At 39.6% G+C, this 16,671-nt stretch overlaps 1 protein-coding gene and 1 long non-coding RNA gene across 10 annotated transcripts in view; one reads left to right on the top strand and one right to left on the bottom strand.

Moving 5' to 3' along the window:
* Positions 1-16,671, top strand: part of PRKG1 (protein kinase cGMP-dependent 1) — a 924,943-nt gene that overhangs the window by 735,371 nt on the left and 172,901 nt on the right. For all 9 annotated transcript variants that reach the window (XM_045024165.1, XM_045024169.1, XM_045024166.1 and 6 more), the window contains one exon: positions 1,279-1,373. In XM_045024165.1, the coding sequence (XP_044880100.1) occupies positions 1,279-1,373 (95 nt within the window). The remainder of the gene's footprint in view (positions 1-1,278; positions 1,374-16,671) is intronic.
* Positions 709-16,671, bottom strand: part of LOC123374330 — a 30,186-nt gene continuing 14,223 nt past the window's right edge. Inside the window, exons 2-3 of the long non-coding RNA XR_006581070.1 lie at positions 15,913-16,095; positions 709-968 (exon numbers count right to left, since the gene is read on the bottom strand). This is a non-coding gene — a long non-coding RNA (uncharacterized LOC123374330). The remainder of the gene's footprint in view (positions 969-15,912; positions 16,096-16,671) is intronic.

Raw genomic sequence — 16,671 nt, 5'->3', positions numbered from 1 at the left:
CACACTGCCCATTTTAAAACATTCAGAGTTGAACCTAGTTAAGTCTAGGTTCAAAGAAAAGAATTGCCTCTCATACGAGGGTCTTATACATCCCAAATCTACCTATCACCTTTTCAAGGGGCTTCTGAATTTTTGGTGGACTAATGGAGTGTTATGTGTCATCCTTAATACTAGTGGTATATCCAGGAAGGATTTGCCTTGCAGTGGTTGCTAGGAGTTTACCAATTTGTCATGGAGAGACAACAAGCAACAAGGAAACCAGGGTTTCTTACTACCTTAATGCAAAGTAGAATGGTCTTCAGAAGAGCAATTAGAAGAAAAAAATAAAAGAATTAGGACCGCCAGTGCTGGAACTCCATCTCCAATGGATGTGAATACCTCCAACCATTGTGTGTTACCCATATTTTTTTTTAATCTGTGCCTACAGCAGGCTCACACTACACATCATTTTTCAGATGGTCTGGAAATCAACTTTTCATCTGCAAAACCTCTTTTCTTTTTCACAGCAAAAAGAAAAAAAATGTCAAGGCACAGCTGCAGACTGCCATTTTTCATTCATTACATTGGCAAAGGTGGTTAAAGGCTGTTAAGCCACATTTGCAGTTTTTAATTTTATTATATTGCTTTTTATTTTATTTTTTTTTTAAACAAACATACATGCAAGTTCTTTATTTCTGCTCCAGCTAGCATTTGGGGTCCATAGCCATGTCCTTTCATTGCATCTATCTACATTCAGCGATTGAAAGAAGGAGGGTCTTCATCCTGTAATGTTCTCTCTTCATTTCAGCTTGTAGACTTTTTTCCTGGTTAATGAATGTTGCAGAACAAAATAACCTAAAACTCTGTAAAAAGAAGCCCACATAGTAAGTCCATCTTGTAAGAAGATTTGACCTCCAGTTCTACAGTTGACTCCATACAAACAGACCCCTACGCTCACACAGTCAGTTGCAGGATTGGGGCCTCAAACACTGAAATAAATGAGACAGCACAATTCATATTAGTATTTTCAAGAATGATACATACCCCAATAAAAAGTAATTATACATTTCCATGAATGGCGTAAGAGGCTTGTATGGGGAAATGGCCATAGTATGCTTGATTACACAGTGCTAAAATGGTGATTGGCGAGGCGCTAAGGAAGTTGAGGATACAGGAATTATCAAGTTATCCATATAGGAACCAATCAGGGCATTAATTGAAAATGCCATGAGATGACTCATACATTCCCAAATTAGTAGGTTTATTAATAAAACATTGGATTTTTTTCCTTTTCCACAGGTAAATGTTACTCGTGAAGATTCACCCAGTGAAGAGCCAATCTTTCTCCGCACTTTAGGGAAAGGAGATTGGTTTGGAGAAAAAGCACTTCAGGGGTAAGTACTACAAATTATATAGCTGTTTAACTGTGATTCACTGCAGATAGGGATTCTGGAATAGATTATTGGGGTCTTGCAGCTAGAAGATAGAACTGAAATCTAAGCAATCTTGCTCAGTCATTATCCTGGAGGCACTGGTAGCCAGTCTGTAGTGAACGTTGGTTGCACTGGAATCAGGGGCGGCTCTAGGTATTTTGCCGCCCCAAGCACGGCAGGCAGGCTGCCTTCGGCGGCTTGCCTGCAGGAGGTCCCCAGTCCCGCCAATTCAACGGCACGCCTGCGGGAGGTCCGCCAAAGCCGCGGGACCAGCGGACCCTCCACAGGCATGCCGCCGAAGGCAACCTGCCTGCTGCCCTCGCGGCGACTGGCAGAGCACCCCCCGCGGCTTGCCACCCCGAGCACGCGCTTGGCGTGCTCGTGCCTGGAGCCGCCCTTGATTGGAATTTGGCCTTAAATTGGTAATAAAATCCCAGTTTTGTACTTAAATTTCTGAATCTAGACCTCAATTTGGGTCTGATAAGCTTTTCTTATTTTTAAAATTTCCCATCTTGTGATATGTTTCATGTGTTGGGTGAGCACATAACAGCTGATATCCTGTAAAGTGATGGTGTGCACTTGAGCTACCTAGACTGTTTTTAATGAAGTGTTTTTTTGGGGGGGTTATAACTATGCTTGGAGAAAACGTAAAGATGTAAATAACGGGGAGGGATAGCTCAGTGGTTTGAGCATTGGCCTGCTAAACACAGGGTTGTAAGTTAAATCCTTGAGGAGGCCACTTAGAGATCTGGGGCAAAATCAGTACTTGGTCCTGCTGGTGAAGGCAGGGGTCTGGACTCGATGACCCTTCAGGGTCCCTTCCAGTTCTAGGAGATAGGTATGTCTCCATTATTTAAAAAAAAAAAAAAAGTCCACCATACATGTTATATGTCCACTGTATAATACTTAGTCTAGCCATGAGTGCAGGGGACTGGACTGGATGACCTCTTGAGGTCCCTTCTAGTCCTATGATTCTATGTTAATATTAAATAAGAGTATAAAAGTGTAATACTCCATTTCTTCAATGGTGTTCCAAAGGTACATAGGAAAGGCAATGTAGAGACGTTTTATAGGTTTAAATGTACAGTATAACATGCAGGGATTTAGTTGCATGACTCCTATTAATGGTAGTGGGCACCATACAGCTAAATCTCCCATTCTTAAAATGGGTGAGGAATAGTTCAGTGGTTTGAGCATTGTCCTGCTAAGCCCAGAGTGAGTTCAATCCTTGAGGGGGCCATTTGGGGATTTAGTTGAGGTTTGGTCCTCCTTTGAGCAGGGAGGTGGACTAGATGATCTCCTGAGGTCCCTTCCAACCCTGGTATTCTATGATTCTATAAGCTCTATGGAAACCTTTCTCATACTGTAACCTCCACATTCAGTCATCCTCAAAAGAGCCCCAGAACCCTTTTAGCCAAATTTTGTGGTACTTCTAACATCTAGAGAGAACCGGCCAACATTATTACCCATCTGAAGTGTACAAAACTCATGAGTCAGAGGCAGGTCCACCAAAATCACAAAATCAGCTTAAAAACCATGAGCTTTTTAAATAATAAATTTGAGGTTATTTTAATTTGCCTTCTGATTTTCTAACCTTTATGGTATACTTAAGCAATATATCTAAGCTTTTCTCTGTAGCCATGAGAACTAGATTTTTTTCACTGAAAACTGAAATTCTCAGAAAATCACATGACTCCAGGAGCTTGGGTTTCAAGAAAAACACCAAATATCATAAGTCTTGCAATAAAATTTTGAGAGTTGGCAATAAACAGGTTTGGGAAATAGAAGGAGGCTCATTATGCACCTCCTCAAACAACTTCTAATAATAGAACTACTCCAGAGTTTAGGTTCTTATTTTTCAATAATGCATTTAAAAAAATATTTTCAAATACAGTTGTATTTGTTAGCTGCCTTAGACTAAAATGAATTAATTCACAATAGGTATTTAAACAATTTGTATACTTTATTCAATATAATATGGCTTTGATCTTCTGAAATTAACCTGAAATCTTGCTATAATTGGTATTGTATTTTCAGTTTATAGAGGTAGGATAATACCCAGATGCTTTTTGAATGAAAGTGTACATATCGGAGATACTGCAGGCCCAGTTTACTAGTAAACTCAATAATGCTGTAGCTAGACTTAAATTTGATAGTTTGGAAGTATATCTGCCACTAGATAAATAACTGACAAATATTTATATATATGATAAATGTTTAGACATCACTGACATTTCTATGGAATGTATTTGTGAATATGAGTTTAATAAAGATATAGAAAAGCAGTACATATTTTCTTTTGATATTTTCTTTGCACCTAGTTAGCAGTTAAAGATAATTTTTCAAAGCTTTCTTTGGAATTTTTAGTCATGTGACACCCATTGACTTCAATTGGAATTGTTTAACAATAACTCCATCCAATGCTGCGAAAATTTACCCCACAGTGATAATGTGTCAAAAATAAAAACTGAGGTTCATGTGTAATTTCATTCACATTACCGAGTTACAACTAATAGCAATAGGGAACGTTTTACTGTATCAGCAATACTGAATAGTTGCAGTCTTCATTACGCATACTGCTGCAGAGAAGGAATTTGGATAACAAGTATTTTGTGATACATTGGAAATACTTATGCTGACATACAAGTCCTCTGATGACACGTATTATCCTATTTTTCTAGCCAGTACATGATACACTTTATTTCACACTATCTCATTCACAATAACAGAAACAAAACAAGTCACAAAATTACCATAGCCATATTTTTTACAGTAATAGTTAAACTTCCCAACACATTTGCCTTTCAGTTTCTTGTCTAATTCAGTCTGAGATGACAATATATACTGTAGGACTAGAAATAGTCACTGTAAATTAAGTTTTGCTGTATTTCATAGTTAAATTAATGTTTGACATTTTTTTTAATATTGATTATTTCTAGCAACCGGTAGGTGGCAGGACTCATCTACATAGTCCAGCAGGAAGCATGAAAATAATGTAATTCAATTTCTTGGCCAACATCTATTGCACTTAAACAGCTCTATAGTAGCGTATACATTCTGTTGTGCTCTTTCTGTGCCATACCAATGGGAAATAACATCAGCAGCTGAATTCTAGCATTTTCCAAAAGTGTGAGATACAAGGGATTCTAATCTGTAGTGTAGATACACTAGTACAGTGGTTTTCAACCTTTTGGGGCTCAGGACCCATTTGTAAATGTTTATGGCCTGTCACAACTCAGTAAATAGTCTTGGGGTGGAGGCCCTGGGGCAGAACTATAAGTAGGCATTTTAATTCCTGGGGCAAGCAAGCATATTTTGCCCCACACACACACACCAGAGGTGACATGCGGGGAGGGGCACATGGGCCATGTGTGCCCAATTTTTTAGTTGTGCCCCTCCAACCCAGAAAGCCTGGATGGCCTGGTGAGGTGCAGCGGAGGGTGGAGGTGGTGGTCCCTTACCAAGCCCTCACTTATGGCATCACCTGCCTGAGCCACCCAAGCTCTTGTGTTGTGAGGCTGGCTGGGCTTGGCTCTCCACTCCAGGCATTGCAAACTCCAGGATTGTGGCGCCGCTCAGGTTCACCCCTGCCTCCTTCACTGGACTAAATTTGTGTAAGTGGAGTTGTGACCTGACTCATGAGGTTGCAGTGCCACTCACTCAAATTTGGCCTATCCAGACTCCAAGCCTGAGTGGCGCTGGGACCCCAGAGGTTGCAGGGAGTCAAGCCCAGCCAGTCCTTTGGGACAGGAGCCACAAGAGCTGCCATGTGACCCTTTGAAACATTCTGGTTACCCAATTTTGGGACCCACCCCTCTGGTTGAGAACCTCTGCACCAGTGTACCCCTTTCAGAAATCCAGTGTCAGTGTTTCTAGAATATGGTGTTCATTAAACCCATCTTCCTTGTTCCCCCTCTTTCCCTTCCTCCTGAAAGCTTCAAAATGTTATCTCACAGAAGCTCTCAGCTCTTATTGACTAAGGATTCCAACAGTCACTTCCAGCCTATCATATGCCATGTGGCAATATAATAGCTTGCCAAGTCATTAATAACCATTGATAACTGGTACAGAACGTTGGCAGTACATTTTTGTATTTCTCAGCAGATTGAACAAATATCATTATTCCATAAACTATGTGAGTACAGCGTAACAGCCTATTACAATTAACACCTGTGAATCAAAATATCCAGTTGTACTCTTTCTTTTTGCTGCTCTGTCATTTCTGTAGATTAACTGAGACTCCTAAATTAGGAATTTTTAACCACCTTTGACATCATTAGCATATTTTTTATGCTGCTCTTCTTTGGAACTTGCCAAATAATGCCCCTTAAAATATACAACTTCATCCTTTAATTTTCCATGTATTTTTTTTTTAAAAGGGGTTTGCAGTCAATGGAAGGATAGAGAAACAATGAAGGAAGGAAAACTGTCCTTCATTTTAACATTCCAGTCAAATCATGTAAAAAAGTGTTTTTTTCCATTTAAATCTTTGATGTGGATGGAGAGAGAATTGTGAGGAGCTGCCCTTCTTCTGGGTAGACAAGGAAGGATGTGGCACTCAATTTGTTTAGCCAGGCATTTTGAGCCTGACAGACTTTCCCCATTCCTGAAATTTCCTATGTTGTGAATTTTAGTTAAAGTTTCAGTATTGCCAACTTGCATTATTTTTAATGTAAGTCTCACAATATTTGAATGTTTCTATTATTTATCTATTTATTTGTATTGCTATAGTGCCAAGGAGTCCTAGTCATGGACCAGGATACTATTCTGCTAGGTGTTGTACAAAGACAGGCAAAAAAGGCAGAACAAAGACAGCCTCTGCCTCAAGGAGCTAATAACTATAAGACCAGAGACAACAGATGGAGGTGTACAAGTAAACACTGTAACAATATTGCTCAATGTGATAAGCAGTGGTCTCTGCACACCAACCAGACTAAACATTGTTAAGTTTTTTGTAGCCATCACAGTAAAGGAGAGTGTTAAGGAGGGATTTCAAGATAGTTGATGAGGTAACTTTGCAGATGTTTATGGGGAATGTCTCCCAATTGTGTTGGGCAGCATGGAAGAAAGCACAGTGTTGTTTGTTTGAAAATTTAACAAGTAGGCAGTGGAGATTGGCATCATGGGTTAAATGGAGGTGGACATAAAAACTTTGATAGTGAATTAGAGATGATAGATAGGGTGCGGATTGACTTTGAAAGGCCTTGAAAGTGAAACAAGCATGTAAAGTTTGATGTGATAGAGAAGGGTGAGCCAGTGGAGGGATTCAAACAGGGGTATGATCACAGAAGGAGCCCTGAGGCCCGCCCCACGACTGGAAGAGCCTCAGCCTGCCTATCCCAGCCAACCGAGGCCGCCCCCCTCCCCAAGTGCCAGTCTGGTCTTAGCCACACCGGGCTGAACCACCAGAGCCCCACCATGCCGGCCATGCTGGGACAAGCCACTGGGACTAGCCCCCAGCCATGCCAGGCTGAGCCACTGGGCCAGCCACAGCCACGCTGGGCCCCCAAGCCACCACTCCGCACCCGCCCCCCCCAGCCACACCGGGCTGAGCTGCCGCCCTCCCCCGTCCATGCCAGGCTGAGCCGCTGGACATTCCGGGCTGAGCCACTGCCCCCCCCACCCCAGCCACATCAGCCTCACCGAGCTGCTGGCCGGGCCAAGCCCCCGGCCCCACCAAGTGCCAGGCCGAGCCGCCCGCTATCCCGAGCACTGGGCCAGGCACAGCCACGGTGGGCCGGGCTGCTCTTGGGCAGCCCCAGCACATGGAGCCACCTCACTTCAGTGCCTCACACCCCCACTAGACTCTTCCACCCACTGTTGGCTCACCGTCTTCCCTCCTCACTCCCCCACCCCCGAGGAGGAGGGACTTGGCAAGCAGCGGCAGGCAGGCAGACAGCAGTAGCAGCAGAAGGTGGGGACCTTGGAGAAGGGGCAGAGGGAGGGCCACTGCAGCCTTGGTGCCCAGCAGCGGGTCGGTGGCAGCTACACCAGGGAAGGCTTAGCCTTTGCTGGCCTATTATACCTGCCATCCATGGGTGTGATATTGTCAAAGTAACAGAGTAGGAAAATGATCTTTGCAGCAGCATTCTAAGTGGATATGAGTGGGGGGAAATTGCATTTGTCAAGGCCAGAGAGCAGGATGTTGCAGTAATTGAGACAAAGGCTAATGAGTGCTTAAATGAGAGTTTTAGCTGTATAGATGGATAAGAGAGGCCATATCTCAGAGATTTTATGCAGAAAATTGGCAAGATTTAGCCTGGATGTCAGGACCTAGCGAGAGGTCCTAGTGAAAGTCAAAGTTTTTAATTCTCATTAATTGCTGATTTATGCTTTTAATCTCACAAAGCTTTGCCCTTCTCCAAAATGGCCACCACTTCCCATTTCTGCCAATGGAACTGAAGCCACAGTTTACCCTGGGAAGGCTGGATGCCATATCTGTTTAAACCTTTACAGTTGAAAGTGAGGCTGCCCCAGCAAACTGGTGAAGTTTGTGTTATGTAGGGCTTGCATTTAGGGCTCTCAAAACAGGTTCTTACTGTAATACATGTGCTCATGTTGAAATAGGGTGACCAGATGTCCCTATTTTATAGGAACAGTCCCAATATTTGGTTTTTTTTCTTCTATAGGTGCCTATTACCCCTCACCCCCGTCCCGATTTTTCACACTTGCTGTCTGGTCACCCTATGTTGAAACCACATCTTTTTGGATCTAAATTTTTTTAAGTATGTTCTTTATGTATTTGTGGGGAAAGTAACAGGCCAAATCTTAAAGTCAATGGCAAAATCCTACTGAGATTTAAGAGCAGGCACATTATCTCAAACTACTGCTTTCTAGCAAATACAGTTTATCACTGATGGGGAAAACTCACTTTCTGAAGTATCGGGGGGAGCCATGTTAGTCAGTATCCAAAAAACAACAAGGAGGGGGCACCTTAAAGACTAACAGATTTATTTGGGCATAAGCTTTCGCAGGGGAAAAAAGTCTTACTTCTTCAGATGCACTTCTTCACTTTCTGAACCTTTCTGAAGATGTTCTAGAATATATTGGAACACCGTTAAATAAAGAATTAGAAACCTGATACTCAGAGTTGCTGATACTCATATCCCATTGATTCATGAGGAGTTTTGGGCACTCAAGATTTCTCAAAAGCAGGCCATACATACACAACTTTATTTTTTGCTATCCAATACTCTGAGCATTGTATTAAAGAGTGTCCTTTGTGTTTCTTCATATCAGAAACATGGAATATGTATGTTATGGTAATCATAAGAACAAAGTTAGAACATGTTCTAAATGTTCCTAGGAATAGGAAAATAATGCTGGTGCTCTAAACCAAAAACAGGAATCATAACCACTACTCACCAAAATAGAAAAGAATTTTTATTTGAGACATAGGGCCGCAGCTGCTAGTATAAACTGAGAATAAAATACAGCCATAAAACTACAGCTCCTATTCTTTGCTTATTAAAAGACTTATTACATTACTGATTGTTATTGGTCTGATCAACATATACCTTAGAGCAACAAAATAAATAAATAGTGTATGTGGATTTAACTTTTAAAAACAGGCACAATGTTTTCAACTATATCTTTGATATAGCAACATGATAATTGCAGCTTGTTCTGATGTTTTCATCAATAATGTTCAGTGGATTGCATGTTGTGTGTGTGTGTGTGTGTGTATATTCCTACTGTATTTTCCACTGCATGCATCTGATGAAGTTGGTTTTAGCCCACGAAAGCTTATGCCCAAATAAATTTGTTAGTCTCTAAGGTGCCACAAGTACTCCTCGTTCTTTTTCCTTTGAATTGAGTATATTTTATGCTGTTACCCCAAGAGGTATCTAGTTCTATGTGACTGAGGTTTATATTGCTGATGTTAAAAAAAAAATAGTTTACTAAAACAAAATGTTACTCATGAAGAAACATAATTTGTTCATTTGTCCATCTGTTCTTTCTTTGAAATGAATGTATCCGGTTTTCACTTCTGTGTTTCCGTTATCTTTATCTTATTCAATTATGTTGGTGTTTATAAATCCATTCAAATATATATTTTTCTGCAAATAATTTTTGTTGTTTAGTTAAATTACACTGAAATGTAATTTTAAATTTAGTGGATTACAAACATAATATAGTACAACGATGACCCTTTGAGGAGACTAGTTTTGGAAAATCTTTTAAGATATTCTATGTGGAAGGCTCCCTGCACAAGTCTTTTACGTATGTAAAGGGTTGGGTGATAAACCGTCGCTGTACCGGTTAGAAGCTCATGGTTAAGGCAGGGAGTTCTGGGAAATAGTATTCTCTCTGATGCGTTTTCCCTTCCACTAAGAGCAAAATATGTATTTTCTAAATCCAGATTTAGGAAAACAAAACATGCATGCACACATGCTAGATTTGTAGTTAATGCAATGAACTGGGACTCAGTAGAGCTGGGTTCAGTTCCTGGCTTTACCACAAGCTTCATGTGTGGTCTTGTACTTAATCTTTCCCTCAGTTGTCTGTCTTTCTCCTATATCTTGTCTGGCTTGTCTATTTGGATTGTAAAGTCTTCAGAGCAATGACTATCTCTTACTAAGTGTTTGTATGGAGCCTAGCACAATGAGGCCTCTATCTTGGTTGATGTTTGTGGATATTACCATAATATAAATAATAATAATAATAATTAACACTTTTTCTACCATTCTAGATCAGTTAAACTGGGTTTTGATGTATCTTTTTTTGTACCCGGGATTTGCTTTTGCCTTTTTGAAGGAGGGGGCTGGGCCAGGGAACTTGCGTTTAGTTGTGTGACGTTTTGATGTGTGTGGTGGAAAAGGTCATTTTATGAATGAATATTTTCTTTTGCTAATTGAATAAGGTTGACTTACTCTGTCATCTTACAGACCATTTGAATAGTGAATGTGTTTGTTCTGTCTTTTGTAAGATGTATCTTATAGGGGTATCTTCCATTTTCAAGAGAACTCTTACTGATTTCCATGTACATCTCCCAACCTCCTGCTTAGTTATTCTGCTACTAATCTTAAGATTAAGAGTCTTAAGGTTCTTTGGGGAATGAGGATAATCAATGGGACACAGTAATACCAGGGTACAAAATATATCAGAAAGACAGAACACGTTGTGCTGGTGGTGGAGTAGCACCATATGTGAAAGAAAGCGTAGAATCAAATGAAGTAAAAAATCAAAAAATGAACCAAACTGTACCACAGAATCTCTATGGATAACAATAAGAATATAGCAGTAGGGATATATTACCAAACACCTGACCAGGAAGGTGACTGTGAAATACTCCGGGCGATTAGGGAGGCAGTTAAAATAAACTTAGTAGTAATGGGGTATTTCAACTATCCTCCTATTGTCTGGGTACATGTCACCTCAGAATGGGATTCAGAGATAAAGTTTCTTCACACCTTAAATGACTGCTTGTTGGAGCAGCTACTCCTGGAACCCATAAGAGGAGAGGCTATTCTTGATTTAGTCCTAAGTGGAGCACAGGATCTGGTCCAAGAGATGAATATAGCTGGACCGCTTGGTAATAGTGACCATAATATAATTAAAACATCACAGCAGCCCAACACTGTAGCATTTAATTTCAGAAAGGGGAACTACACAAAAATGAGGAAGTTAGTGAAACAGAAATTAAAAGGTACAGTGCAAAAAGTGAAATCCCTGCAAGTTGCTTGGAAACTTTTTAAAGACACCATAGTAGAGGCTCAACTTACTACGTTTTTTAATTTGGGATATACATTTAAGAGAACCAAAGAAATGCCACCATGACTAAACAGTAAAGTAAAAGAAGCAATGAGAAGCAAAAGAGCATCCTTTAAAAAGTGAAAATTAAATCCTAGTGAGGAAAATAGAAAGGAGCATAAACTCTGGCATATGAAATGTAAAAATATAATTAGGAAGGCCAAAAAAGAGTTTGAAGAACAGCTAGCCAAAGTCTCAAAGAGTAATAGCAAAAAAAAATTAAGTATATCAGAAGCAAGAAGCGTGCTAAACAACCAGTGGGGCCACTGGAGGAGCACTCAAGGATTATAAGGCTATTGCACAGAAACTAAATGAATTCAGTCTTCACAGCTGAGGATGTGAGGGAGATTCCCAAATCTGAATCATTCTTTTTAGGTGACAAATCTGAGGAAATGTCCAAGATAGAGGTGTCATTACAGGAGGTTTTGGAACAAATTGATAAACAGTAATAAGTCACCAGGACCAGATGGTATTCCCCCATGAGTTTTGAAGGAACTCAAATGTGAAATTACAGAACTACTAACTGTGGTCTGTAACCTATCATTTAAATCAGCTTCTATACCAAATGACAGGAGGATAGCTAATGTGATGCCAATTTTAAAAAGGGCTCCAGAGGTGATCCCAGCAATTACAGGCCGGTAAGCCTGACTTCAGTACCAGGCAAACCGTTTGAAACTACAGTAAAGAACAAAACTGTCAGATACATAGATGATCATAATTTGTTGGGGAAGAGTCAACATGGTTTTTGTAAAGGGAAATCATACCTCACCAATCTATTAGAATTCTTTAAGGGGGTCAACAAGCATGAGGACAAAAGGGGATCCAGTAGATATAGTGTACTTCGATTTTCAGAAAGCCTTTGACAAGGTTCCTCACTATAGGCTCTTAAACAAAGTAAGCTGTCATGGTATAAGAGGGAAGGTCCTCTCATGGATTGGAAATTGGTTAAAAGTTAAGAAACAAAGGGTAGGAATAAATGGTCAGTTTTCAGAATGGAGAGAGGTAAATAGTGGTGTCCCCCAGGGGTCTGTACTATTCAACATATTTATAAATGATCTGGAAAAGGGGGTAAATAGTGAGGTGGCAAAATTTGCAGCTGATACAAAACTACTCAAGATAGTTAAGTCCCAGGCAGACTGAGAAGAGCTACAAAAGTATCTCTCAAAGCTAGGTGACTGGGCAACAAAATGGCAGATGAAATTCAATGATGATAAATGCAAAGTAATGCACAATGGAAAACATAATCCCAACTATACATATAAAATGGTGGGGTCTATATTAGCTGTTACCACTCAAGAAAGAGAACTTGGAGTCATTGTGTATAGTTCTCTGAAAACATCCACTCAATGTGCAGCGGCAGTCAAAAAAACAAACAGAATGTTGGGAATAATTAAGAAAGGTACAGATAAGATAGAAAATAACATATTGCCGCTATATAAATCCATGGTATACCCACATCTTGAATACTGCTTGCAGATGTGGTCACCCCATCGCAAAGAAGATATATTGGAATTAAAAAAGATTTAGAAAAGGGCAACAGAAATGATTATGGGTATGGATCGGCTTCCATCTGAGGACAGATGAATATGACTGGAACTTTTTAGCTTGGAAAAGAGATGACTAAGGGGGGATATGATAGAGGTCTATAAAATCATGACTGGCATGAAGAAAGGAAGTGTTGTTTACTCCTTCTCATAACACAAGAACTAGGGGTCACCAAATGAAATTAATAGGCAGAAGGTATAAAACAAATAAATGGAAATATTTCTTCACACAATGTACAATCAACCTGTGGAACTCTTTTCCAGAAGATGATGTGAAGGCCAAGACTATAACAGGGCTCAAAAAGAACTAGATAAATTCTTGGTGGATAGGTCCATCAATGGCTATTAGTCAGGATCGAAGGCCTGGTGTCCCTAGCCTCTGTTTACCAGAAGCTGGGAATGAGTGACAGGGAATGGATCACTTGATGATTACTTGTTCTGTTTATTCCCTCTGGTGGCACCTGGCATTAGCCACTGTCGCAAAACAGGGTAGTGGGGTAGATGGACCTTTGGTCTTACTCAGTATGGTCATTCTTATGTTCTTACATTTGTTATTATTTGTGCTGTAACTTTTACCTCCTGTAACCTCAAACATGTTTGTAGTGTATTATGCATCAGTACACACAAGCATTTCACATTAATGTTAAGAGTATTTATATGTATGTAGGAGTGGTAAATCTCCTCTGTGATTGCCCAGAAATTTTTTTAGGCCAAATTTCTACCCTCAATTTAATTTTCTCAAATAACTGTGATCAGAATTTAGCCCTATTCATCTTTATAGATATAGGAACCTGTGTTTAAAAAGAGGAGGAAATAAATCATATAGCTGTGTTGGAGTGAGAATTTGCTTTGGGAAGTGAGAATTAATGCATGTTGAAATGTTAATGCTGCTTTAGATCTCGAAGGCATAGTCTATAGAGTATCAAAACTTTAAGGTGTTTTTCTGGATTAATATAGGAACCACATATATTCCCTAAAAAGTTTTCTGGACATCTAATAGCTGAAAGGCCTATGACCAAAATCAATATGTGAAACATCAATAAGACATTAGAACATTGACAGCACTATTGATTTTTTTGTATCATCATTTTTAATGTAATGTTCTTGTTTGCTTCTGCTGTAGACAGTATTATGAATCAGTTGCCAGAATAGTGGTTACTTTCATTTTATCTGCCCACATATGTTGCTAGGGATATTTCTAGAACCAACTGAGTTTAGCCCTACTATAATTCTGATATTGTTTATTTTTTGACTCTTTCATGTTCCTTACCCAGACAGGAAATCCTCAAAAAGCAAGGCAGTTTGGTTCAGATAAGACCCAAAATATTTGGATGTCCATCCAAAACTTAAATGTATTTGAACCTTTTCAAACCTGTTTCCCCTCTTCAAAACCAACCAGATCCTTCTCCCAAGATAACCTTTTCCACCCTCGCTACTGATTCAGTGAAACTGAGTTGCATGTTATATTATTAATTTCCCTCTTCTAATTTACAAAACTCCCCACTTAGTGAATTTAACACCTCCCCTGTGTCCTGAAGATGTCCTAGAAAGACAAAATGCAGAAGGGGAATGGATCTCTTTAAAAAAAAAAATCAATATCCTATTGAGATCAATCTCACATCTAACAGAAAACAACTGCTCTCTCTCTCATTTATTTATCAAATATTTCTTATTTTCTCCTTCATTTAACACACAGAAGTTGGGAGCTTATTACAAATCTCCTGTAGGGACAGATCATACAAGTTTTAATTTACTAAATTTATTGCCATTTCTGTCATCCCCTGTTTTGCCTGAACAGTTGTGTGTTGTAAAGCCTTTTGAATGTCCTTGACTAAACTTATCATTGAATATCAGTATGGTGTATCATGTTAGTTGGACACTTTGATTGCACAGCACTGTGCCTTCCATTAAAATCTTAGTAACAGTTGACTTGTTAACCTGATTATTTTAGATTTTGTGTATTTTTGATGTTGCTGCTGGAATGTTTTATTATAATCTGATATGTACTAGTAGCTAGGAAGTAGTGATCATTCAGGTGTGTTATGTGGCCAGCACTAGTCTGAGCTCACACCAGGGTATTTGACAATATAGTTTGGGTTCTGGTTCTGAAAAGGAAAGAACTAGCCTCCCTGTTTTTTCAACAATGTGTGCTGTATGGCATACTGGTTCTCTCCACTGGCTTATTCTGTGCTACGCTTTGCCTGGGCTAATATTGTTCTTACCTTCTGTTATTTTCTGTGTTTAAAAAAAAATCTGTCAATGTCTGTTATGAATTTAGACTATTGGAAAGGTGTGGGGAGCTTTTGACGGACCCCAAGAGTGAGAAATTTGATCACAGTGGAGATTTAAAATTACCTATTGTCCCATGGAGATATTACTCAGGGCAAGGGGGACTTTGAATCCTCTGAACAGAACAGAGAGTATATTCCTGAATACATCAGTTTCCTGAATTATTGACTCTATCACTGTCAGGATTAACTTGTATTACATAGCTGTAACACTAAGAACTCGCTGTATTGGGCTGCTCTCATATTGTTGAGTTCATTTCTGGGACTGGTTCCCTTTCTTCCTGAGCTACATTTGGCAATCACAAGAGTCCTACCCTCTATGGTAGTAGTTCTTAGACTATGACCTGTGAAGAGCTGGCTGGTCTCTTTTTACTGGCTCTTTTTCTTCTCAGCTGCTAAATTGTATTAAAAGACAGCTAAAAATACATTAAAGTTTCATAATTTTGCTTTTCTATGTGAGCAATTGCTGCAGTTGCCAAAGGGTGTCATTATCATGAATGGGAAAGGAAGTGGGCCACACTGTGAGACTGTAAGGGGTCCTCTCGATTAAAAATGGGAAGGAAGGTGACCTGAGCTCTCCTGAATGGGAGAGGGGTCCATGGCACAATTAATCTATAAAGAGTTGATCCAAATTATGAAAATATTGGAGAACACCACCCCTACCACAAATGGATTGTGCTGGGAAAAAGCCATCCTCCCAATGCCTCCTTCACGCCCAAGAGGAGCTGGAACATTTACTTTAATCTCTGAAGGAGGAATGTTAAAACTACAGTTTTAAAAAAAAATCTATAGGAGCAGCAGGTTTTTGGATGGTGGTTGGGTTTTGCACAAAACAGCACATTTGAGCTGTGCAAACGTTTTTTAATAACCTTTTTATTAATCTTGCAACATTTTTAGCTCTATCAGCCAACATACCTCAATAAACAGGCACTGTATCTCCATCCCCTACTCCAAATAAATCTTCAGAACCTTTCCTGTACTTCTCTCTCCCACCTGATCCATCAGAAATGGATTCATGCTGTCAGGGAAACTGCAGAGCTTGGACCAAGAGACTCATTTCCATCAATACAGGGCTCCTCGAACTCCCACCTCGGGCTTCTAAAAGGCGGAAAATATAGTACAAAAATATCTAGCAGAGATGAAACACAGGGCCTGAGGCTACAGTACCTGTTTAGAAAACTCTCGGTGAAATAAGGCCTGCAAGACTGGACAAGCAATAGTAAACAAAATGAGGGATAAGCATGTAAGGACTTTCAGCTCTTGTTTTACAGGGTGTAAAACTTGAGGAAATGTTTTTTTATCTCCTTCTCTCCAAAGAAACTGAATGATTTTTTTTCACATAGTTGCAGTACATAATAATTTAGCATTCTTTCCTATGTGCAGCACTTATTATGTAGTGAGAATAACTCAATAGCTACATCTTTCTGGCACATGACCCTTAAACAAGTGTAAAAAGTATCATGCCAACTACTCTTTAGATGGTGTAAAGTTTAGTATAAAAGTACAGTATCTTTTAGCCATCATAGACTTTTTTCCTATTACGTTCTCCACTTAATAAGATAAACTAATGCATGTACAGTATAAAATTACTAAGATCAGATTTTCAAAATGTTTTTATGTAATCAATGGTCAACTGTTTCTGCAAGTACTGGTCTTTGCAGAGTAACTGTATTC

This window comes from Mauremys mutica, chromosome 7, assembly GCF_020497125.1.
Source record: "Mauremys mutica isolate MM-2020 ecotype Southern chromosome 7, ASM2049712v1, whole genome shotgun sequence".
Taxonomy (NCBI): Eukaryota; Metazoa; Chordata; order Testudines; family Geoemydidae; genus Mauremys; species Mauremys mutica.
This window is presented reverse-complemented; position numbering and strand designations above follow the sequence as displayed.